The sequence below is a fragment of the Rhineura floridana genome, chromosome 4 (assembly GCF_030035675.1).
Source record: "Rhineura floridana isolate rRhiFlo1 chromosome 4, rRhiFlo1.hap2, whole genome shotgun sequence".
NCBI classification, from domain to species: Eukaryota; Metazoa; Chordata; class Lepidosauria; order Squamata; family Rhineuridae; genus Rhineura; species Rhineura floridana.
The window spans coordinates 160,194,242-160,220,795 of record NC_084483.1 but is presented as its reverse complement, the minus strand read 5'-3'; the positions used below and the strand labels follow the sequence as shown (position 1 = coordinate 160,220,795).

At 41.3% G+C, this 26,554-nt stretch overlaps 1 protein-coding gene across 9 annotated transcripts in view; it reads left to right on the top strand.

The window, feature by feature from the left end:
• ALK (ALK receptor tyrosine kinase) overlaps positions 1 to 26,554 on the top strand; it is a 731,445-nt gene that overhangs the window by 611,708 nt on the left and 93,183 nt on the right. For all 9 annotated transcript variants that reach the window (XM_061624970.1, XM_061624969.1, XM_061624972.1 and 6 more), the window contains 2 exons: positions 4,839 to 4,933; positions 8,258 to 8,383. In XM_061624970.1, the coding sequence (XP_061480954.1) occupies positions 4,839 to 4,933; positions 8,258 to 8,383 (221 nt within the window). The remainder of the gene's footprint in view (positions 1 to 4,838; positions 4,934 to 8,257; positions 8,384 to 26,554) is intronic.

Genomic DNA, 26,554 nt, shown 5'->3' with positions numbered 1-26,554 from the left:
CTTTGGGGGAAGCCATGACTGTCTCAAGTGAAATCAAATCTGGTGTGGGTGTGGCCCCCTGATTAGGCAAGCCCAGTAGCTGTGAGTCTGGCTTTTAGAACACTAACAGTTGGTTCTTACTGAGCATGCCTGACTTTATCACTGAGTTCAACGCAAAATCTTTTAAATTAATTAAAAATCAGCCAGGCATTTTTTTTTAACTTTTAGACTACAGAAGATGAAGGTCAGAGTATGGGACAAGGTCAGTAATAGGATTACAGGTACTCTGTGAATATGGTTGATTTTTATTTAATTTCAACAGATTATGAGAACTCTGACAGAAAAAAGTCCCAAAGGGGTCTGTTTTTTTCCTCTCTCTTTTTACACTTTGAACTCTCAATTCTCTCTGACTGTTTTGTGTATCACCATGAAAATTTAGAGGGTTGTTAAGCAAGTGTTTCTGAGTTCAGAACTATATGTTTTGTAAGGTTTTGTTTTGAAATGAGCTTGTGGGAAGTATCAGAATGGCATGGGGGTATTTTCAATTTAACATTGCGGAATGTGAAAAATCCATGCTGACTATAGTATACAGCCACTCTTGTGTCTGTATAATTTATCTTCATTGTACTTAGAGCTAGAACACCTGTTACACTGGTTTGACAGATAATAAAAAAGAATATCCTAGCAGAGAGATAGCCGCTCTATAGCTGTAATGTAGACTGTGGCATGGAGACTCTCCGTATGGTGCTGATTACTTGCATAAGCCATTGCAAAATAACAACTGGGAGATGTGTAAAGAACTTGATGTTGGGCCATCTGACATTCTCATGGGCAATGTGACGTGTCCTATGGGCCTTATAACAATGTGGTAATTCACCACACCCTCATTTTTGTCCATATGCTTCTGAGAGTAAAAGCAAGGTTAGAGAATTGTCATCTCTGTGTAGCACAATGATCCCTCCTCACCTGAATTGCTAGATGCCTGCATATGAATGGAAGGGCTCCTTTACTTTCTATTAATATGATGAAATTAAACTGGCTAGTGATCTGCCACTGATTTTACCTGATCAGTTTAATATAGTGTTAAGCGAGGTTGTAAATTTAAATTTTGGAAATATGAATACATTTATAAAATGGAGCAGGAAAAAAGGGTTCCCCCACCAGGTAATTGCAGTACAACAGTGTATATGAAGAACAGAAGTCAGAGCCAAGTGGGAAGACTTAAGGGCCCCCCAATTAGTGTAGTGACAGGTAGAGGGAGATATGGCTTTGTGAGGAGGACTTGCCAGGTAAGAGGAACGCGGCCTAGGCAGTTAACGGCTGTGCCCTGTTCCAGTCCTCCCCACACCGACAGGTTTGTTGGTTTCCCTATCAGCCAGCTCTCAGACTTCTGGATGCTGCTCCTAAACGCCAGGTCGGTACATAATAAGATCTCCTTCATTCATGATTTACTTGTGGATGAGGCAGCCAATCTGGCATGTATAACCAAGACCTGGGTGGGTGAGCAGGGAGGAGTCAGTCTCTCCCAGCTATGCCCACCAGGGTACCTGGTTCAGCATCAGGGTAGAACTGAGGGTCGGGGGGTTGCCGTGGTCTATAGGAGCTCCATCTCCCTCTGCAACCACCCTGTCCATGTGACTACTGGTCTGGAGTGTTTGCACCTTATGCTGGGTCAGCGGGACAGACTGGGGATTCTGTTGGTGTACCACCCACCCCGCTGCCCAACAGACTCCCTAGCTGAGCTGACAGAGGAGGTATTGGATGTACTGTTGAGATCCCCCAGATTGTTGGTTTTGGGGGATATCAACATTCATACTGAGGCCATCTTATCTGAGGCAGCTCAGGATTTCATGGTCTGCATGACAACCATGGGACTGTCCCAATATGCCATTGGCCCAACACATATAGCAGGGCATGCTCTGGATTTGTTTTTTTGCAACTGGACATGGAGTTGGTGATCTGAATGTGGGGGGCCTTACATCAGTCCCTCTGTCTGTTGGCGTGTGTGCGTTGTTGCGTGAAACAGCATACATTACGTTGGAGTTAAGTTGAGCAAGAAACTTCTTCAGAGCATTAGAGCATGTTAAGAGTCTTTATTAAGACATTAAGGCTTTTCAGCAGTTCCCCCCCCCTCTAGCTCTACAGCACATTTCTCTCCAAAAGCAAAAGTAAGACAGCCTCTCAGGTCAGAGGCATGATGCAGAAGGACACAACTCACAGACTCTGTTAGAACTTTCCCAGTCTATATCTTGATGGTTACCATAACAACGGCCTTCACTGTCCGTTCCCAGACTGGGCAAAGACATAACTCCTCTTAACTTTCAAAACTTTCAGACTTGATGGAAAACTACTAGGCCTCATGCCAACACTGTCATGGACAGATCACTGCTTGCTGGAGTTTAGACTTACAGTGGCTTTTCCCCTCTGCAAGGGTGGGGGACCTATTAAGTTGGTCCATCCCCAGAGACTAATGGTTTCCAAAGGGCTCTGGAGAGTTTTCCGGCTGATAGGGCTGGCATTCCTGTCGAAACCCTGGTTGAACTGTGGAATACAGAAATGACCCGGGTGGTTGACATGATTGCTCCTGAGTGCCCTCTCCTGTGTAGAGCTTGTATGGCTCCATGGTATACCCCAGCGCTGAGAGCGATGAAACAATATCGGAGACGGCTTGAGTGCAGATGGAGATGAACTCCTAGTGGATGCAATTATACACTGATAAGTGCCTATGGTAAGCTGTATTTAGGGGCAGTGAGGGCAGCAAAAAAACAATATTTTGCTGCCACTATCAAATCATCAATCTGCTGCCCAGCGGAGCTCTTCAAAATTGTCTGGGGGCTATTACAGTCTGGCCCCAGGGACATGGTAGAACCATCTGAGGCCCGCTGTAATGAATTTGCTAGGCATTTCCAGGATAAAATCTCTAGCATCCACTAGGACTTAGACTCCAGTGTTATAGCAGGTGAATCAAGCGAGGTATCCAGAGCACAGCCTTGTCCCAATTTCTTGGATGAGTTTCAGTTGGTACAGCTTGAGGACGTTGACAAGGTGCTTGGACAGGTTCATGCAACCACTTCTGTGCTGGATCCTTGCCCTTCTTGGCTAAAAAAACTAGCTGGGATGGAACAGCCGGCTGGGCCAGGGAAGTGATTAATGCCTCTCTGTGAGAGGGGGTGATCCCTGGCTGCCTGAAAGAGGCGGTAGTGAGACCACTCCTGAAGAGACCCTCCCTGGACCCAGAAAATCTTAATAACTATAGGCCGGTGGCAAATGTTCCATTCCTGGGCAAGGTCCTTGAACGAGTGGTTGCGGGCCAGCTCCAGATACTCTTGGATGAGACCGATTATCTGGATCCATTTCAGTCCGGTTTCAGGCCTGGTTTTGGCACAGAAACAGCCTTGGTCGCCCTGTATGATGACCTTTGTCGGGAGAGAGACAGGGAGAGTGTGACTGTGCTGATTTTTCTTGATCTCTCAGTGGCTTTCGATACCATCAACCATGGTATCCTTCTGGGAAGACTTGCTGAGTTGGAAGCGGGAGGGACTGCATTGCAGTGGTTCCGCTCCTACTTGTCGGGTCGTCTCCAAAAGGAACATTGCTTGGGGAACATTGCTCGGCACCCTGGACTCTCCAGTACGGGGTTCTGCAGGGGTCAGTTCTGTCCCCCATGCTGTTCAACACCTACATGAAACCGTTGGGTGTGGTCATCCGGAGCTTTGGAGTGTGTTGCCATCAGTATGCTGATGACACGCAGCTCTATTTCTCCTTTTCATCTTCTTCAGGTGAGGCTGTCAATGTGCTGAACTGGTGGCTGACTGCAACAATGGACTGGATGAGGGCTAATAAACTGAGGCTCAATCCAGACAAGACTGAGATGCTGTTAGTGGGTGGTTCTTCTGACCAGATGGTGGGTGTCCAACCTGTCCTGGATGGGGTTGCACTCCCCCTGAAGGAGCAGGTTCGTAGCTTGGGGGTTCTCCTAGAACCATCTCTGTCACTTGAGGCTCAGGTAGCCTCAGTGGCACGAAGTGCTTTCTACCAACTTCGATTAGTGGCCCAGCTACACCCCTATCTGGACAGGAATAACCTGGCTTCAGTTGTCCATGCTCTGGTAACCTCGAAGCTAGATTACTGCAATGCGCTCTATGTGGGGCTGCCTTTGAAGATGGTTTGGAAACTGCAGCTTGTGCAAAATGCAGCGGCCAGATTAGTAACAAGGACCAGACAGTCCAAACATATAAAACCAATTCTGGCCTGCTTGCATTGGCTGCCTGTATGTTTCCGAGCTTGATTCAAGGTGCTGGTTTTAACCTATAAAGCCTTACACAGCTTGGGACCACAATACCTGATGGAATGCCTCTCCCGATACTAACCCACCTGTACACTACGCTCAACATCCAAGGCCCTCCTCCGGGTGCCTACTGCGAGGGAAGGTGGGAGTCTGGCAACAAGGGAGAGGGCCTTCTCAGTGGTGGCCCCCAAATTATGGAATGATATTTCTGATGAGGTGTGCCTGACGCCCACACTGATATCTTTTCTGCATTAGTGAGAAAAATAGATTTGATCCTTGTGATTGTCAAACATTTGATGACTTTGCCCGCAATGAATATTATATGTATCAACATACTTACTTTCACATGATGCCACTATTTATTTTTGTGCATCATGTCTGGATGAACATCCCTTCTCTCCTCTTGGAATAGCTACTTTGTTTGATACCAGGAGGCTTTATTCCCATTATGATTCGAAACTCTTCCTCCGCCATTGTAAAGCTGGGCTGGGTTTATCTAAAGCAAATGTATTTGTGAAGTGAGTGATGTCTCCATCAGCCAAAATTTGATAACTTCTCTTATTCTTTACAGGTTTTGGCTTCAGATTGTTACATCCTGGAAAGCTGGATCAGAAGCCATCATTGCTTTTGATAATGTGTCACTCAGCCTGGACTGTTACCTAACAAGTGAGTGAGCCTGTGGTTAGCGTTTTAATTTGTGATTTGCTACAGTACAATGGGTTGCCCATCTATCTTCCTGACTAAACCCTTCACTTGTTACACTCAAAATGAGAAAGTAAGTGCAAGTCACTCATGTTTCCCATGCTGGCACTTCTACATGATGTGCAAAGTTGAGCTGAGAAAAGCAGGTGAAGGTGAGAGCAGTACAAGCCATGGTTTGCCCCCAGAATGTCAGGGGCTGTGTCAGTCAGCCATCAACCTTATTGTACTAGCCAATTGGCCTTGACAACTTTCAGGTAAAATTTCAATATAAAATTTCCATTATACAAGTTACACTTTAAAATCCCAACTTAAACTAAGCTAAAATAAGCTGTTGGTCACTTCCAGATGACTCGTTGATTGAGCATTCATCCGGATTCGATTGCACAAAGTTTGCAGGGAGATTATACAATGCTGGCTGTTTAATGATCATGCATTCTGAATTGTTTGCAGGGAGGTTATACAATGTCATGACAAGCAATTGTTATCCCACACTTTCCAGTGCATGTCGTCATCATTTTTTGTACTGCAAAAATCCTATGTAGGTTTGGAAGTAGGTTTGTTGCGCAGGAGTACCAAATGTACCTTAACTGTGCAACCTGAGTTTGCTGTGTGCAACTGAATCCTACCCACAAAATAACAACAGTCTGGGAGCACTTGTTATCTGCTTAGAAGTCTCCTACACCAACTATCCATTCTGTTTTTTCACTCAGAATTTCCTTGCAGCTATGGCAGGGTTGGGGGAACTTTGGCCCTCCAAATGTTGAGCTACAACTCCCATCAGCCCCAGCAAGCATGGCCAATGGCCAGGGATGATGGGAGTTGTAGTTCAGTGTCATCTGGAGGGCCACAGGTTCCCCACACCTAAGCTAAAGCATCTAGCACTGTTCTGTAGATCACAAAATTATTTATTTATTTTATTTTATTAAGCTTATATACCGCCCGACTAGCAACAGCTCTCTGGGCGGTGAACATTAAAAATACAATAAAAATAACACAATACAGTATATCACAATACAAAACTGTACAAAAAACTGTACAGTCTAAAATCAAAATATAATAATTTAGAATTAATTATAATTTATAATTATAATTATAATTTATGTCTAACAGAAAAGAGATGATTTCTTGAAGGTAGCATTGTTAATCCAGAGAAAATATTTCTTAAGAAACATTTTTCTCTTGGCCCATCATGTAAGTGAGATTTCTGTACATAATGAATGATATTCTCCATCCATACTACTGTGGTTTTTCACTGAATTTGAGGGGAAATGCCTGTTTTACCAAATGTTCATCTGATATCATGTAGATACATTCATGAAATTTCAATAGCACCTCATTAACATTGCTATAACTGATTCTCCCTCAGGATTATATACTGCTCTGGATGTGCTATGGTTAAGAGCAGAGTTAGTCAGAAACCTATGCTCTGTTGCAGCATTGTGGACAGAGCAGGAAAAGGTGATTAGAATGTTTAACTTACACCACCTCTTTTGCTGATGTAATGTAAGGCCAGTGTAGAGGCCAGGAGAGGGAATTTAGAATTCAAACTAGGGTTCCAATCCTGTACATCAGGAGTGAGAAACCTTTGGCCCTCCAGATGTTACTGAACTACAATTCCCATCAGCCCCAGAAAGCATGGCCAATGGCCGTGGATGGTGGGGGTTGTAGTTCAGTAATATCTTGAGGGCTAAAAGTTCTCCAACCCTGCTATAATCACCAGGAAATCTCACTGACCTCAGTGAGACTTACTTCTGAGCATATATTGGATTGTACTGCCAGTCCACTCTTCCCCTAATACAGTGGTTCCCAAACTTGTTTCCCCACTGATCACTTAAAAAATGCTGATGGTCTTTGCAGACCACTCAGTGATTTTTCTGTCTGTTGTAGCCATTGTAATGTGCTGTGTGTGATGTTGCATAATTTTTAATTGTATTTTTATTGCTTCCTTTATTTCTTATATTGTATTTTATGGTATTACAGTTTGCATTCCTTAAAACTTAAATGATAATACAATAAAATACACTATAAGAAATAAAAGAAGCAGTACAAATGCAATTAAAACTCAATATGAATATTGAATACGGACATGCCACAGATCATTTGAAAGAAGCTCACAGACCACAGTTTGGGAATGCATGCTCTAACACGCTAACGCTGCTTAATTTTGGCCCCTCTACCAGCAATGCTGTGTCAGTAGTGAGAATATGGCACCGTAACATCATAGTGGCGTGTCCCTGCTGCTGTTACACTGGTGTTGTGTTCCCAAGAGTGACTTATCTCCAAGATCCATTTGCCGGGGGCTTACACAAAATCGTAACAGTCTAGCCAGTATAATTGAGCCCTTAGGCTCAATTGGGCAACTGCCTGAGACCCACTGCCTCCGGATTTGAAGGAAAATTGCTCTTATGAATGTTCTTATGAATCTGTGGACCTGACACCTATCATAAATGTTGCACTACACTAAGTACATTTGTAAAGCTGAAATACTTCACTGTCTTTTGCACTAGGGTTATCATATTACTAGTATTTTCTCCATATTTAAACATTTGTGACTGCTTAGTGACAGCAGTGCATGAACTGCTGTGCTTTTGTCTCATGTTCTTGGACATTAGGCTTAAGCTGTTTTTTCTTGCCCCTGATCCTTCAGCCATTGAGATCATTAGTAATGCTCTGTGTTAAGTATCCCTTTAGCCAGCTCCTCCTCTGATGTAAACTCTCTATTTCTGTAGCTATTTTATAACCACTCTCTATAGTGTATGCCATCTGTGAATCTACCCCTTATTTCTAATGCATTCCATGAGCATCTAGAGCTATAATAGGATATACTTTAATTATTTGTAGCCATTGCATTGTGACTATAGAAGACTATTGTGCTACACCAATACTATAGAAGAATTATATAGAAGATACTATAGAAGAATTGTGCTGCACCATTTTAAAATGTATGTTTGGTTTTAAATAGTTTAGTTTTAGTTACTATACACCCTAGAAGTGCACAATTAAACAGCATCCACTGTATTTTTCTCTGATAATACTGATGTCCCTTCACCTTGTTAGCAATTTCAGTATTCTTTCCTCCTTCCCTCCTACTTTTCCCCCTCCATTTGTATCACATCCCATAGCAGCAATGGATGCCAGCCTGCCCTTCCTTTTAACACCATAATGCATTATGGTTGCAAACCCTTGGCCCAGTTTGATCCACCACCAGCTGTTGTTGATCATCACTTTGCCAGACAAACACGCCATCACTGCAAATTCATAAACCAGAATTGTTCTTTTGTGTTCCAGTCAATGAAGAGAAGACATCTCGAGACTATAGTCCAGACGCAGGCAATCTGCTCACTGAAAGAGGCAGGGGGGAAGGACAGATTACAGAAAGGCCAACACAGGATCCTGCACCGGTTGGCCTTGGAGGTAGGAAATTAGTTTCTTCCTGAGAAACATCATTCCAGGTGGTTTGGAGTGTTCACAAGAGTGCAAGCTTCCATTAAATACAGTAGAATGCTATATTGATTATTAGGTGATGAAAGTAAACAATGGGACCTTTTTCTGGCAAATGAGGGAATGCAAAATGGACAAGTTTGGGCTGTGAAATATCTGTTTTATTCATTTGGAGAGCTAGGATAAAGCTTTTCACAAAGCCAGTAGTGTTGCCTTTTTTAAAAGGAGGTTTTTTTTAATGCATTGTAGGAAATACTGTGGAAAAGTCATTGGCAAATTAAAAGCCTGCACCCCTGCTTTAACTAATCCAATCTGTTATGGGCAGTGGTTTTTTTGGTGACAGTACTCACCAGTATAGAGTTCCGTCACCTCTTTTTGCTGCCCATGGCAGCCATTTTCCCTTTTCTTCCTGGGAATTGTGCTTTGGACATGATCTAGTGTTTAAATATGCAAAACATTTCTGTTTGCTCAATTTTTCTGGGGAAGGAAGATGAACAGAGTTTCTGAGTAGTTTGCTTTAGTCAAATTCTGTTGAATATAAAGTACATATAGTTTCCTCCACAGATTTTAATTTCACTGACCTAACATTGGAAGGTAACATTTTGCCCTACAGGTTTAACATTCATTGGGCTTCAAAGACAGCAAGATAGTCTAAACATCTATCTTGCCCAACATTCTATCTTCAACCATTACTAACCAGATACTGTAGGACAGGCCTTCCCAACCTGGTGCCCTACAGATGTTTTGGATTACAACTCCCATCATCACTCACCATTGGCATGCTGGCTGGGAGTAGTAGGCCAAAATATATGGAGGGCAATAGGTTGCAGAAGGCTGCTGTAGCTGAACTCACAAGCAAGGTAGTGGGCCATCCCTTGTTCTTTGTCCCCGCTTTTTGGTAATTCTGTCAGAATTGTTTAAATTTACCACTGCTCTCTCTAGTGATCTAGGACAGACAAGTATGGAGATAACAGCTTTTCTGTGAGCAGTAAATCTGAATGGAACCTATAGTTGCCAAACTAGGGAATTCACAGGGGAAGACTGAACTCTACCAGTATGTTGGTATCTTAATTTATATTTTAAATGGTTTCCCCTGAGGAAGAACATTTGTAACTTAAACATGATGGGAAATTTGGAAACCAGCTTATGAATTGTTTGTTTGTTGCCTTTTCTTCATTCTGCTGCTTGGCACTCCCTAGTTCTACCTCCTAGTTGTAACACTGCCATCAGCCACTGGGAGTCTGTATATTTCCCAGAAAGAGCTGGCCTGGTTTATATTGAAAGGTGACCCATCTGGGTCTTCTATGGGAGAAAGTTGTAGTGTCAATCAGTGATGGTAATGGTAGTGACTTTTCTGATACTGTCATGATGCTTCTGAAAGCAATTGATGGCCAAAGGTGCTGGTGACTGATGGTGACTTCCAGTAATGAGCTAACCCACTATAGGCAGGCTGCACGCTGCATCTTTTTCAAAAACAGATCTAGTATATCAGGGGAAATATATTAATGCCATGATAAATGCTGTAAATATAGATATTAACTACACCCTCTGCTGATTTCATTAGTTAGAGTGTTTGTACAGCACTTTCAAAGGCAAAAAGCATTTCTGAAATGTTGTTCCATGAATCAGTTGCAATGGAGCTGACAAGAAGGGAGATTCCTGACCCTATGCTTGATTTTCTGACATTAGCACACAACGGCTGTACATCTTGCACAGAGTGGGTTTTATAATGTGTCCTGTATAAAACATGCATAGAACAGCAAGAAAGCTTGCACTTGAGTTGCTGTTCCCCAATATGAGAGGCAGTAAAGCAGGTCAGAGCATTATTTGTTCCTATAAGTGCTCAAATTTATTTATATTTACTATGCCCAGCATCAAGGAAATGGGGGAGGGGAGGAGAGGAAGGCAAGCCACCCTTGAAAACTTCTCAGGATTATTTATTGGCTGTTTGGAGAGCTGATTCTCACAACTGTTTTCTGAGCTTGGAAGATACAGGTTTTAATCAGCCCTTACTGGCATAGCTGTGGCTCTCATGCTCAGAAAAAGTCATTAAGAATTGACCCTGAATAGATAACAGGGAAAAATAAATTTGGCATGAATATCAAGGAATCGTTTTGTGACCATCGTAGTTTTTTTTTTTTTATGCCTGACTTACTATGAGTCAGACCTGTAAGGCACTGGTACTTTTGAACCAGGGGCTTTGATGACAGCAGGGTCAGGCATCTTACTCCTTGATCCACCAGGCAGCTTGCAGATAGAGGGAATTCCTGACTTGAATGCTGCTCTTTTATAACACCACTGCTGCATATGATGAGAAGGTATACTTCAGATTTAGAAGGATACGGTCACTTGAGGAGCCAGTAAGGTTCCATCTGGTGCTAATGGAAGATTCCCTCCTTGGTGAAAAGCAGCTGGGGGACTGTGGTGTGGGGGAAAGTGTTAACTCCCCCTCCAAGCATATCATAGTCCTTATCCTCACCTGATTGCTACCCCGTCCTCCCTTCATGCTGCTGCTGTTAAATTTAAAAACTAGACAGGTTAACTGTAATCATGCCATTAAAATCACATCTAATTTGGCATTCAAACATTCGCAATCTCAGTTCTGTGGTTATTGATGGAAGGCTTTACAGGCTAACTATATGCAAATACATAACAGATCTTGTGGCCAAATCTATACATGGGTGGCTTTGTCCTAATATATTTGTTTCCAGTGGAGGGGATAGGGTTGACTGAGTGAGGGGATGATGGTGACAAGGAGAATTCAGTTTCCTTTACTATTTCAATTGCTTTCATGATAAGCAAAACTCACCATTCCATGGATCATCATATGTTCTCCTCCGCCTCCTTATTAGGGCTATGTCTTAATTAGGCCAGCTAAAATGTCATAACGTGTGTGTGCAAGCTGTAAACGATAAGCAAAGAAGGGGTGGGGAGGAGAGAGAAAAAAGTTGGCAGCTGTTAAAGCAATGAGGACTGTGTCTTGTAAGACTTAAGAAGGAATTTGGGAGGAGGTAGCAGATATTCGGATGGGTCTCTGTAAGTGTTATGCAGGTGAGATTCCTTTCTCTGATCATGTTCAGTTTGAGCACGATAAAAGTTTGGCAAAAGGAACAATTTAGCATCAACAATAGAAACAATTCTTCATTTTCAAGTGAGGCAAGTGCTGTTGTGCTCATTTGGGCTTCCGAAGGCTGCAGGTATCAGGTTGGCCTCTGTGAGAGCAGGATGCTGATCAAGATGGACCATTGGCCTGATCCAGCAGGCTCTTATGTCATGATGATTGACAGATCCTTAGATCAATGGTTCCCAAACTTTTCCCCCCACAGACTACTTGAAAATTGCTGAGGTTGTTGGTGAAACACTTAATTATTTTTCTTCCTGTTGTTTAGCAATTGTAATGCACTGTACTAGATGCTGTATGGGTTTTAATTGTATTTTATTGCTTCTTTTATTTCTTACATTTCTTTTATGTATTGTATTACAATAAAATACAATATAAGAAATACAAGTAATAAAAGAAGCAATAAAATACAATTAAAAATCAATATGAATATTTAATGCAGTCTCCCATCTTCAACCAGAAATCCACTGACATATTGCTTCTGGACCACTGGTGGTCTGTGGGCCACAGTTTGGGAACCCCTGCCCTAGATTATTATGTGCTGAAAGAATGGGGTCAGAGATGTGCTTGGGGACATTTGTTTTGTTTTCTCCCATCTGGATGTTGCTTTTTTCCATTCATGAAACAGCAGAAGGACCCAGTAAAAATAGAAGATCTGTCTATAGCCAAGACCACACTTTGCCAATGGTTGTGGGAGTTAGGCAAACAATGTCACGTCAGACTGAGATACTAGTTGACTATTCCATTCTGCCCACTTTGCCACCATGTTTGAAACAACTTTGGCCACCCTGACCTCTCTTGAGTCTCCTGGGTCAGTAGTGTTTGATACCATCAACCATGGTATCCTTCTGAGCTGACAGTCTTTGTTGAGAATTTGAGACACCTAGAGATACGAAATCCTAGAGGGAAAAAAACTGTAAAAATGGGTTGACTTCCCCCCCCCCCAAAAAAAATCCAGTTCTTTTCTGGGCCTTCATATCATTAGTGACATCACATTGCAGTGATTCCATTCCTGTGTTTTTTTTTATTTGAACTTTTTATTAAGGTGGCCTGGAGAAGTATTGCCCTACTGATAACCAGTGGCAGCTATATTCTGTTTTGTCCCCCATGCTATTTAATATTTACATAAAATTGCTGAGTGAAATCACTGAGAGATTTGGAGCAAGTTGCCATCAGTATGCTGATGACACCTAACTCTGTTTTTCTTTTTCATCAAATTCAGGTGAAGCAGTGGAAGTGTGCATTCATTGTCTGATGTTGGCAATAGACTGGATGGGAGCAAATAAATTGACATTCAATACAAATAACACAGAAGTGCTGTGGGTGGGTGTTTTGTCTGAACTGGGAGATGGTGTTCAGCCTGCTCTGGACAGATCAAATTTGTAATTGGGGTGCTGTTAGATCTGACCTTTTCTGCAGAGGTGCAGTAGCCTCTAGGGCACAAACTGTAGTCCACTGGCTAAGTCTAGTTCACCAGTTGTGGCTCCTCCTGGTCAGAGATATCCTGGTCACAATTATCCATGCACTGGTTGTACTTCATTTGGGCTATTGCAATGGGTTGTACTAGTGCACAGTGTTAGTGGAAAAACATTTCACTTCCTGCTACTAGCTCCAAATTGCAGATTATAGTCACATATTTATTGTACTTTGAAAATCAGCCAGGAGACACTCCTATAAAATATTACGTCTAGCTGTGATGACATCATCAAAATGGCCACTACTAGGACTGTACACAGACCCCCCAATACGATTTGTGGCTGCAATTTGTAAATACAGATCAGGCCCCAAATGGTCTGGGCAGATTCAGACCTGATCTGACCCAATTCAGATTCGAATCCAGATCACAATGCAGATATTGCAGCTCTCTGGAAATTCCATTGACTTATGTTGCAAAATCGAAACACCCGTAAGTTTGTTATTTTATGACCAAGAGACATGACATATGAAGATATGGTAACTGCTATAGAGGAAATTAAACCTGCGAAGTTGCAGGTGGATAGCTCCAGCAGTTTTCATGCTAGCACCATTAAATTGTAAAATATAGTAAAATTAAAATGGACATAACAGTTTTGTTTTTTCACACAGGGACATGAAATTTGGTGACAAGGTAGCCCCTACTGAGGGACTTAACCCTGCCAAAGTTCAGATGGGTAGCTCCAGGGGCTTCCATGTTAGCCACCTTTAAAGTTTGCTTTTTCCAAGGAATTTGGTTTTTTTTTTTAAAAAAAGATGCTGTCATATAGGCCAACAGCATTAGTGAGTGAAGGAAAAATAAAATACTGTTTAAAGTTAATAATATTCACTGTGGTTTTGGAAATAATAATAATACTGAATTCCCAAATTGATTTGTAGAGAACTGGACAGATCTGTACCTCAAAATAGTCTCTAATGAACCCAGATTGGGTGTCTCTGAAATGGAGCAATTACAACACCATAAAGAAGAACATCACACTCCAATCACAGTGCAGGGAAGGGGTGAAATGCAGAAATCTTTTGTAAATTCTATATCTTAGAAATGTTTGGTGGGGGTTGGGTGGCATTTGTTCAGCTTATGTATGTTTTCTGTCCTTTCTGTTTAATGCTGGAATTTTATCTACTCCACTTGTGATGTGTTTTATTGTTTGATATTTATTGTATTCTACTTGTCATTTTAATTCTTGCAAACCACTCTGCCACCTTTGGCTGAGGCGTGGCTAGTAAATAACTTAAACAAATAAACACCTTCTCTGTAACTCTTACGTTATTTTGCTCTTTTACACCTTCTTGTCCATGTCCAATGTGGTGCTGCAGGTGAGTAATTACGCTGTGCTGAGGAAGTAAATGCCTGTTTGTTCTGTCCTAAAGAAGTGATCCACCCCCTGTTGTCCCTTTTAGTGTTATTTTCAAACTAGAGGCAGGGCTCCCCTGCAGAGCTGTAGCAGAATCAGATTTTTTCCCCAGTAGGAATGCAAGATTGTCACTTCCATGATGAGGGACACACAGCCATTAAGGAACAGAAGACAACCACAATAAATAAGTGAAAGTACCCCATTTATGTGGCAACCAACTGGGCTGCAGCCCAGGGCTCAGATTTCTCTTCCTTAGTACCTGAACAACTTTACACATCAGTATCAGCCTTTGAATTCAAAAGCATTTCACTCTGAACATTTCTCCAAATGATTTGTTTTTCCCTCCTCTTCTTTCCCATTGCCTTCCATCCTATTCTTAGGTTCCTCCTGCCCCAATAATATTATTAATGAAGCCACAGTGTATAATATTTCATTTTTAAAATTTCTTTTAATGCTGTGCGAAATCCTCACCCCCAGTTCCATGAACCTCTTTGCTCCCTGCAAAAGCAAGTGGTATTTTTCTGCTGGTTATGCAGAGTGAGAGAAGTTCAGTGAAATTATTTTATTTATTTATTTATTTATTTTATTTATACCCCGCCCTTCCTTCCAGCAGGAGCCCAGGGTGACAAACAGAAACACTAAAAACATTATCAGAGAGGTTGCAAGGGCTTGGGTTTTTGCTCGATGCATACTTTAATACCACTGGTCAAGTGCTATTCTCTGTCTGTCTCCCTCCCTTTTGAAGCTTTGTCCTCCTCTCCTGCATTCTACAGTCTCCTATGCTTCCTGGAATGCCTTTGAGGAAGTACAGGAGGCAAGGGGGTCTGCCCATGGAATGCAAGCAAGCAGTGTGGATTTGGGGGTGGGGTTAAGTTAGAAGAAAGGCTCATGCAGCTCTCTGGACACACATTTAGGAATACCCATGGGAGGACAACTTGATGTAACACCTTTCCATGGGCATTCCAGGAAGCTCACAAGGTTGCAAGTTAAAATGAAGAACAGCACTCAACCTCCTCGTAATGTTGTTAAGGTAAGCATCAAGTACTCACAAATTTTCCAATCTTCACTTCCTTCCATTTACTAATGGACAAACTTGTCTTTTCATTTTTCCAAACTTAAGTTCAATTCTTCACACTTCTGCATCAGTTTGCCATTTTAAAAAAAGTCTTCACAAGAGTTTGTCAGCATTGTAATGCACATTCCTTGTAAAATACACATTTTTGTGTACAGTTTTGCCTTACACATAGAGTAATTTTCTCTAATATAATGCAGTTTAGTATGTTCTTTTTACTAATATGTGCACTTTATGTACAATTTCTCCTAATATACATATTTTTATACACATTGGTTGTAGAAGTGTATCACAAGATTATGAGAAATGTGAATTTTGAAGGATAACTGCAATTTGGTTTGCATATTGTTTCAGAAAGAACTAATTAGGTAGTTTCAAATTAAAATGTAAACTGAACCATATTCCCCCACCCAAGAACAGCCAAAAAAAATGACTGAAATATTGATTCCATCCTACTTTATTTTATTTCACTATGGGGCTTGTTACGTATTCTAGGTGTGAGGTTAGCCCCATTCAAGCATTCAGCTTACGTATTATATGAACATCTGTAGGGAGAGGGCATCAGTCTATGCTCCTCCCACTACATACATACATGGATTCCTGCATTGAGGAGGGTGTTGGACTTGATGGCCTTATAGGCCCCTTCCAACTCTACTATTCTATGATTCTGTGATTGAATGTCTGAACAGAGCTTGCACAAGTTCACAGTCACAGGAAGGCTTCACTTGAGCCCGTCCACATGTCATACCTTCCAGCTCCATACACAACACTGCATGCAAGAGTAGGGAGCTTCTATCACTCCTGCCCTGCACTCCCTAACACATACAGACATTTTGCCTCCTTGGGAATACGCATATGACACACCCAACACTGTAGCCAGTGGGGCAGCGACATTTCCAGATGGGGCTTTGGTGGGAAGAGGAGCATAGTGCCAGCCAATCCCCAGCCCCTGGTGGAGAGGATGTGAGGGCCAGGCCAGAGGAAGGGAAAGGTAGTGACCTTCCCTGTCACTCCTCCTCCATCCAGAGAATGTGTTAACTTACATGAATGAACTTTAATATGTTGATTTGTCTCCCCCTTTTTTGAGAGATCCCCAGTAATACAAGACTTTAAAGGCTATAGTTACAGTCCTCTTTCACCTGTGGTCTGTCCCTGTGGTCTGATTCTTCATTATCTGAACTACTTTGGTAAAGACAGTGAGCTCCTAAGCTTGGCTTTGATGCTGCATTAGGTATATCAGTTTTAGATTCCACCTGAAAAACAAACTTGTCCATGCTACAAGTTTAGGAAAGGGCAGAGAGAAAATAAGTACTAATAAGAGAAAATAAGTAACTCCTCCTTGAGAGTCCCTCCTTCTAGTCTTGCTCCTGGCCTTTAGATTTTCCGTCCTGTTAAACAATCAAAAACTTTATAACTGGCTGCTATATAAAAGACAAACTAAGCAATTGGAAACTAATTGTGGAAAGCAATTGGATTTTTTTTACTGATTGATGCTTTGATTTTTTTTTGTCCAGAAACCCTGAAAAGCCCTCATGCTGAGCTGCACATATTGGGAAAATCAGAAATTAGGCCTGAATTACATCCTAGGTGTACAGCCAGCCAGCTAGCTAACTGTAGTGTATACAGCAATGTTTCTATTCCTCTAGGGCTTTTTTCATCCTTTGCCATCAATTAATCAAGAAAAAAAGAAAAGAAAAAATAGCCACTATGATTGTGAGTATAGTGAGTGCTTTAAAAGAATAAAGGATAGCCGTTTTTTCAGGTTACTTTATCTCTTTATTTCACTCTAGCAATAAGCACCAAATTCTGATCTACTCATTATAATGAATGCATAATAAACAAAGACTTACTTCTTACTACAGGCAAACAATATGCTTCTTTATTGCTGGCTGGGTAGACAGCACAGCTGAAATGAAAATGAAAAGCAGAGCAAAAGGTAGCCCAAGGGTTGGAGTCTAACTCTAACCCATAATATCAAGTTCTAATATTTAACTCTTCAAGGGTCATGTTTCTAGACAAGCTGAGTTCTTTTTTCAGGATCACTTACATAATTATAGGGTGATTGTGATCCTGAATAATCCACCCTCAGTTAGAAAAAGTATTGAGTGAGCAGGCTTTTGGGGGATGTTCCAGATGAGGCTTTTGTTGTATACCCGCCCTGCTTTATTCACTGAATTTTTCAGAGGGTCCTATTCTTAAATTGATCCTGTTCTTAAAACAAGCTGCCACTCTTTAAATGGAGGTTGTTATTGTCTGTCATGTCACAAATTACAAAGAATACCATTTCTCCAAAAAATCCTAGAAGAGGCAAAGCACAGCTCTGAGGGGGCACCCCATTCCCCGCCCCCGAGACAGGCCTGGACACACCCACTTTACAGATAGAGGGAGTAGTGATAACACCCTATTAAACAAGACCTAATATTGCCTCCTGTGTACTGGCCTTATGTGAGCACACTAATCCTTAAGATCTGTTAGCTTTGGGTATCTTTCTACATTAGTATGTTGTGCTTCTTTGGTGAACAGGACAGGAATGATTCCCCCTGCCATACACTACTAGTTCACATCAGCCAGCAGGATCAGTATGGAAGGTATAAGAAGTTCCTCTTCAGTCATTGCTGGGTGAGATGAATGGAAATGCCTAGAGCTATAACAAAAAACACATTACAGGGCCCCTTCAGACATCCTTTTATAGAGCATTTATGATGATTTGTGCTCATGATGCTATGTGGGCGGTCAGATGTGATCCCATTTTCAACAATGTTTGCTCCTACAAAAGTTTTGGGTGGTCACACTGCTACATTTTCTATCAGTCCATATCCAGTAACTTCCTGCTAAAATCATGATTTTTATACCACAAATGTTCTGGTTCCATTTTGTCCCGCTTTTGCTGTGCTGTAACCCCTCTGGATAGCAATAATATGGTAGCATTGGGTAAGCATCGCACACAAACTAAAGCAGAACAAATCCACTACTAATGCACTATCATTATGTGAAGAACATGTGCAGAACACATTCACAATAAACACCAGTCTGTAGAGGTCCATAGACTTGATAAACTTTACACTGTTCCCGGATTGCTGCATCAGTACTAGGAATCCATATTAGAAAGCACAATTAAAGCTTAGAGATTTTTTTTCTGTATTTTACAAAGGCCCATAGTTTCTTCCTAAATATGCACAACTTTAAGTATGGGTCTTGAGTTATTGTATGCTGTGATACAAATGATGCAATCTGTTCGTTCGTTGTGCATCATCAACCTCAAATATCTTGCATCATCAGCTCAAAATTAAATGCACTTGGAGTTTAATTTCAAAGTTTACTGAGGCAGAAATTTCAAATTAATCAAATATATTTTAAAGTTTATTTTATTATCCTTTTAACTCACCTTTCCTTCACCATCTCAGGGGAGTATACAGGATTTTCTTCTCACTCATTTTATTCTCACAACAATCCTGAGAAGTAGGTAATGCTGAGACAGCATAGCTGCCCAAGGACACACACACTCAATGAGCTTCATGGCTGAGTGTGGATTTGAAGTTGGATGTATTTGATCTTAATCCACCCCTTTAACCACTATCCCAAAATTACTCAGATGATACCATACTACTAGCAGAAACCAGTAATGATTTGAAATGAATGGTGATGAAAGTTAAAGAGGAAAGCTCAAAAGCAGGACTACAGCTGAACATCAAAAACACTAAAGTAATGACAACAGAAGATTTATGTAACTTTAAAGTTGACAGTGAGGACATTGAACTTGTCAAAGATTATCAATACCTTGGCACAGTCATTAACCACAATGGAGACAATAGTCAAGAAATCAGAAGAAGGCTAGGACAGGGGAGGGCAGCTGTGAGAGAACTAGAAAAAGTCCTCAAATGTAAAGATGTATCACTGAACACTAAAGTCAGGATCATTCAGACCATAGTATTTCTGATCTCTGTGTATGGATGGGAAAGTTGGACAGTGAAAACGGATAAGAGAAAAATCAACTCATTTGAAATGTGGTGTTGGAGAAGAGCTTTGTGGATACCATGGACTGCGAAAAAGTCAAATAATTGGGCATTAGAACAAATTAAACCAGAACTATCACTAGAAGCTAAAATGAAGAAACTGAGGTTATCATACTTTGAACACATCATGAGAAGACATGATTCACTAGAAAAGATAATGCTGGGGAAAACAAGGGAGTAGAAAAAGAGGAAGGCCAAACAAGAGATGGATTGATTCCATAAAGGAAGCCACAGACCTGAACTTACAAGATCTGAACAGGGTGGTTCATGACAGATGCTCTTGGAGGTCACTGATTCATAGGGTCACCTTAAGTCGTAATTGACTTGGAGGCACATAACAAAATTTAATTAAGTTTTTTTGTCCCTGACTTTCAGTCAAATTTGTTTGTAGTTCAGTTGAATCCTGAGTGCATAAATTTAAAATGTTCAGCATCATCACTCATTATCACTTTAACCCTTTTCTTTAACCTTTTCTGGGGCTGAAGCCCAGTCTTCAATAGCAAGAGCTGATGTGAGAGTGTTGCACTGGCTGGAGAGACACGTGTTTATGAAGCTCATTGGGTGTCCTTGGGCCAGTCACTATCTCATAGCCTAACCTCCCTCACAGAGTTGTTGTAAGGATAAAATGGAGGAGGGCACCATGTAAGCCAACCTGAGCTCCTTGGAGGAAAGGTAGTATTAAAAAGTCATAAACTTGGACATGTAAGAAAATATGACATAAATAAATATGAGAAGTATGTCCTGATCCTTAGAAAAGGCTTGCCATTTTAAGTCCCAGCAACATGTTCAAGAAGCAGAGGCCTGAGTCTGTCAGGGTTGTTAGTTTCCTGGTTGTCTATATACTTGTGTCAGGTGAACTGGCAGCATCAGTACCACAGTGAAATCCCTTGGAGAACAATGATCAATAGGAGCCAGCCAAAAGTAATTACAACTAATGTGATATTTGGCTTTTTTGATGGATAGTGGCTGTAATATTTCCTTCTTAGCAAATCAGATTAAAACAAAGACTCACATTTCTGTTGCAACTGAGATAGCAGAGTGATAAAATCTTGCTTTCCTCCGCTGAGTCCCTGACCTGAAAGCCTATACAACGAAAGACCCAACTAAAATGCCCCACATTAGATGATGTGGGCATACATCTGGAGAAGTTCAATTGTCTTAATTGTTGCTCTGTAGGATTTATGCTATATCTATGACCAGTTTGGGATTGGCAGTCTCCTGTTGATATCCTTAATGGGTAGGTCAGCTAATTCCAGAAAAAGTGTTGAATATTCATGATTATTACATTCATCTATTTTCAGACCACTTCAAAGCAAACCCCTTTTCAGCACTGCTCTTTTTAATCATGCTGAGAACTCCTCTATTCATTGGACTCTGGGACTAGCCAGAGTATGAATCTACACTTCCCACTTTGTTATCTTGGCTTAATATATGAGGTCTCCTTTAGTGACTAGTACAGAGAGGAAAGCCTACCCATTCTTCCAGTGAATGGCATTGCTTATCTACCTCATATTTTCTAATAAAAGTTCCAGAGTTTCATAATGATTTACTGTTGAGAGGACATTAAGAATGAGTGCAAAGCATGGTGACGAAGGTCAGCCCGCACAAGTGTCTAAGTAGCTTGGTAACGTCTTGCTGGAAGTGACTCATGACAATGTTTGACATGGAATCCACTTCCAAAACCTGGCTTCATAGAATATACTGCCTTCTTGTGAGCCCCATGATATCATTGTATGATGCCATCCATGCAAGAGGCTAAATTAGGAGAAGGAGATTTTGCCATCCCTGTTCTTCCCGTCTTAGTTGTTAATGAGATTAACTAGCTGAAGACTTTTGTGGCTTCCTACTACTGGAATGAACTGTGAACTTGAAATGCATTTAGAAAAGGCAGAGCCTGCTGCCAACTTAGGCATAGGAGTCATGGTTCTCAGTGGAGAATGTGTAGCCAGTAGATGAGACTGTAGACTTAACTGGAGATGAAGCTGTGGTTTGCCACAAAGGTTTTAATTGCAGTCAATGTGTGGGTCATCCCATCTTATCAGAAACAGATTATGAATCTGACATTTCTATTTACCTCGATATCCATTTGCAGTAATATATGCAATGGTGGCACAATAGCCACAGTAGTAAATTATTCTCAGGAAACTAATTATTAAACAATAGAAAAAACTTTTCTCCCTCTCATAACACTAGAACTCGTAGACATTCAATTAAGTTGAACATTGGAAGACTGAGGACAGACAAAAGAAAGTCCTTCTTCATGCAGCCCATAGTTAAACTATGGAATTTGCTCCCACAAGAGGCAGTGATGGCCACCAGCTTGGATGGCTTTAAAAGAAAATTAGACAAATTCATGGAGAATAAGACTATAAATAGCTACTAGCTATGATGGCTGTGCTCTGCCACCATAGTCAGATGCAGTATGCTTCTGAAAACCAGTTGCCGGAAGCTTCACCATCACATTTCCTCTGTCCAGATGAAGATCTGTTCTGAAGTAAGTACTTTCCACTGAACTCTATCTCACTCTTCCCCTTACATAGGAAGGTACCTTATTCAAGCTACTTTATACATAAGAACATAGGAAGCTACCTTATACAGAGCCAGACCATTAGGCTATCTGATTCAGCATTGTGGCTACTAACTGGCATCCTCTCTCCAGGCTCTCAGACAGGGAGTTTTTCCCAGCCCAACCTGGAGATGTCAGGGATTGAACTTGAGCCCTTCTGCATGCAAAGCATCTGTCTAGCACTGAGTTATAGCCCTTTGGCTAACACTTGGAATGCTCCTAGATGAGGTTTTTAAGGTGAAATCACTATTAAGAATGCCTCCTTCACATGATATTGCAGTGGTCCAAATGATGTAAGACAACTGCATTCTTCCCACCCCTTCTTTTGCCTTTTTCTTACCATAGAAAATCCATTAGGGAAGGAAAGTGGAGAATAGCAGTACAATCTCTTTGCAGGAGTGGATATGAAAATGCATGATTGAGGCACAATGGGAAGAGTTGTTCCTCGGAAAGTTGAATGGCATATTGTAGATGCCCTTCCTTTCTCTGTTATTTGCTATGCACTTCCTGTTTCAGGGCCATTTTATGTCCTGCACTGCAAGTCCTGTCCCCTAACCTATTGGCTCTCAGCCTTAATTAATTGCTTCCTGGAATGAAGTTTCCTCATTTAATTAACTGTTTAATCAGTAGTTTACACTGTAAACAGCAGTGTTTAAATGTGTGGGTTCCAGCTGTCCTCCTGTAAGCCTGCAATCCTCTAATCCTGTATTACAGGCACTAATTTTTTTTTGCATTGTACTATGGTAAAATGAACAAGAAGGAAAAATGAAGTGGACAAGTTTTTCATTCAGAGCCTATTGGCATACATACTGTTTGTGCATAAAACCATCATTTCACAAGATTGCATTTCAAAAGGTCCAAGGCTGAGCAGAAAGAGCATATGTACAATATATTAAGAGCCTAGAACAGGTTTTCCTAGCCTTCTTTCCATGTATGTATTTTGCAAGTTCAAAGTACGCTTAAAGAGAACCTGCAAGTGTTCATTTTGCATACATGTAGGCTCCATGCACAAGGCACAGTCTACACTTGGAGATCAGGGATGGCATCTGTCATAGTGATCTTGTTCTTCCTTGCATTCCATGGGTGAGGAACCTCTGGCCCAGAAACTGAATGTAGGGTTCCAGGCATGTCTATCTGACTCACAGAATTCTTCCTACGCCATGCTGCCTCCTCAGGCCACACTCCTCTCCCCAGGTCATACCCTTCACTGATCTGGCTGTGTGCCCTCCTGGAGTGCTTTTGCCTGGCTGTGACATGAACTGCATGGAGAGTGGGGAGTGTGTGTGTAAGCCTCCAGCTGTTGTGTGGCTTGAATGTAACATTGATTTGTCCACTTTTATCTTGGCCCTGCCCACAAGTGGCAGGCAGCCCCCAGAGGAAATGCAACCATCTAGTTGGAAAATGTTCCCCATCCCAATGTATTTAGCCACTGCATCCTGATTATTATCTACACAGGGCTTAGGTTTCCTATTGAGTTTTGTTCATCAGCTTTTCCACACAGACCATCTTGGGTGTTAAAAGATTGGCAGAGGGGGTCCTCTTCGTAGTTCCACCAGCTTCAGGTGTTCAGGAGGGTGGGAGAGGGCATTCTCTGTGGCAGCCCCTAAATTGTGGAACTTTCTCCCCACAGAGGTACATCTGGCAAACTCACTGTACAGTTTTCAGCAAATGCTAAAGACACACCTCTTCACCCTGAATTTTGATACCTGATATATATCTAAATATTTATCATATTTATAATAATATAATTTATAATATTATTATAATAAATATTAGAATATAATCTATCTATCTATCTAAATATTTACCATATATATATAAATATTTGGTAGAGCCAAGTCTTTTAGGGTAAGTATGTACCAGCTTTGCACACAGTGTTGGAGGGATTTTGGCCCGTTCTTCTTGGCAGATTTGCTCCAGGTCGTTCAGGTTGGTTGACATCGCTTGTGGACCGCAATTTTCAAAGAGCGCCACAGATTCTCAATGGGATTGAGATCAGGACTTTGACTGGGCCACTGTAGAACATTCACCTTTTTGTTCTTGAGCCACTCCAGTGTTGCTTTGGCCTTGTGCTTGGGAGCATTGTCCTGTTGAAATGTGAATTTCCTCCCAAGCTTCAGTTTTTTAGTGTTCTCCTGCAGTATTTCCCTGTATTTTGTTCCATCCATTCTTCCTTCAATTTTAACAAGATGCCCAGTCCCTGCTGATGAGAAGCATCCCCACAGCATGATGCTGCCACCACCATACTTCACTGTTGGGACAGTGTGTCTTGAGGCATGGGCTGTGTTAGGTTTGTGCCACACATAGTGCTTTGAGTTTTGGCCAAAAAGCTCTATCTTGGTCTTATCTGACTACAAAACATTTCCCCACATCACAGCTGGAGCACTCTCATGATTTCTGGCAAACTCCAGATGTTCTTTCAGATGGTACTTTTTGAGTAACAGCTTCTTTCTTGCCACCTTCCCATACAGGCCAGTGTTATGCAGAACTCTTGCTATGGTTGACTGGTGCACCGTTACTCCACTCCCAGCCACTGAACTCTGTAGCTCCTTCAAAGTGATTGTTGCCCTCTCTGTGGCTTCTCTCACAAGTTTTCTTGTTCGAGCTCTGAGTTTTGAGGAATGGCTTTTTCTTGGCAGGACCTGGGTGGTGCGATGCAGCTTCGACTTCCTGATTATTGATCCAGCTGTGCTCACTGGGATATCCAAATACTTGGATATTATTTTGTAACCTTTTCCAGATCTATGGCTTTGTATTACATTGTCTCACACATCTGTAGAATGCTCTTTGGTCTTCAGTTTCCTTCAGATCCACAGCCTGACCAAAGATCCTTCAACACTGGGGTTTTTATCCTGACAATGTGACAGCAACTTTAATGGCTCACAGGTAGATGCCAATGGTAAGGTAACTGTGTCCTCAACAGGGCAATTTCTTTCATCTGTGTAAACTGGGTGCTTCCACAGCACAAGGGTTGAATACTTATGCAAGCAACATGTATCAATTTTTTGTTTCTTACAAATATTTCTGAACATAAAACCAAGGTCACATTGCAATGAGTTTCAGTATTTCAAAATAAACTATCATACAGAACAAAATTACAATGTACCGTTTGTAATTCAGTAATATGAGAGCATTGGTCAGGGGTCTGATTACTTTTGCAAGGCACTGTGTGTGTATGTATGTGTATGTGTATGTGTATGTGTATATACTCTATTTTTTGTGAAGTTTGTTATTGTAAGTTGTTTTTTAACTGTTTTTAATTATGTTTTTTAAACGGTTGTAACCTGCCCTCAGACCTCAGGGGAAAGGGTGTGTAAGAAGAAGAATAGGTGACATGGAAAGTTCCCTATAAGAAAATGCAGCCCTTTGGCTTGAAAATGTTTCCCATCCCAATATACCCAGTTAGTCACTTTGATTTCCATCAGGTTTCCATAATCACCTTGCAGTTATTTAGTTGTTATGCTTTGATATTGCACCAAAATGTTGAGGTTAAGTGTTATATTCATGTCTAGAAGCATCCCAGATGATTTATTATTATTATTATTATTATTATTATTATTATTATTATTATTATTCCTTTCAGTTTTCACCTTGCTAACACAATTTATCCTCCCATTTGTAACCCATTTGTACAAGTGCAACCCATTTGTACAAGTGCAAACCACTTTCTTGGTGCATTTTATGCACTTGACAAAGTAGGCTGTTGCCTGAAAAAGTTCACACCATGGCAACAGAAGCAGAGTTTGAAAGGATTTTCTTGCTCATAAAGTCTAATCCCCTGTGAGAAACAGAACCCATACCTAACACTAGGAATAGGTGAGAATTTCACTAAATTGAACATGGCACTTCACTTCCTGATAGTCTGCATATTCAGTGTGTTTATGGACCAATCCTGAATGCTTCAAGTTTCTGCAGCTTTTTCCCATACTGGGTTTTTGTTTTTATCAAAATTTGCTTTACGAATGTAAAACTTACCATTCTGTGTCTTTGTTTTGCTGATGTTAAACTAACTAGCTTTGTGTCTGCTTTGTTAATGTTAAACTGACTAAGCTGCTCTTTGTTTTGCAGCCTCTCTTTGCTTTGCTCAGCCTGTTCTCTGCTTTGCTAAACTGAAACTGTTGAGCCTGTGTCTTTGCTTTGCTACCTTAAACTGACTAGCATGTTTCTTTGCTTTGCTAACTTAAACTAACTAGCACGTTTCTTTGCTTTGCTAACTTGTTTAAAGTGACTAGACAACATATGTGCTTTGTTCAGCTTGCATCTTTGCTTTGCTAAGGTTAAACTGATCAACCTGCCCCTTTGCTTTGCTAACATGAAACTGACCAGGAGATCCCTTGCTTTCTTGGATGTAACTGACCAGGTGATCTCTGGCTTTCTTCCAGGGCTGGGGCTGGGGGGTGAGGATCCAGTACAATTCAGGAGGAGGAGAGGGAAGCAAAGAGGAGGACTGGGTGGGTGAGCACTGACCAGAGGGAAACATTAACATTATTTTTTGGGAGAAAAAAATCAGGACAATAAAAGTAAAGAATAGCAGAAAAATAACT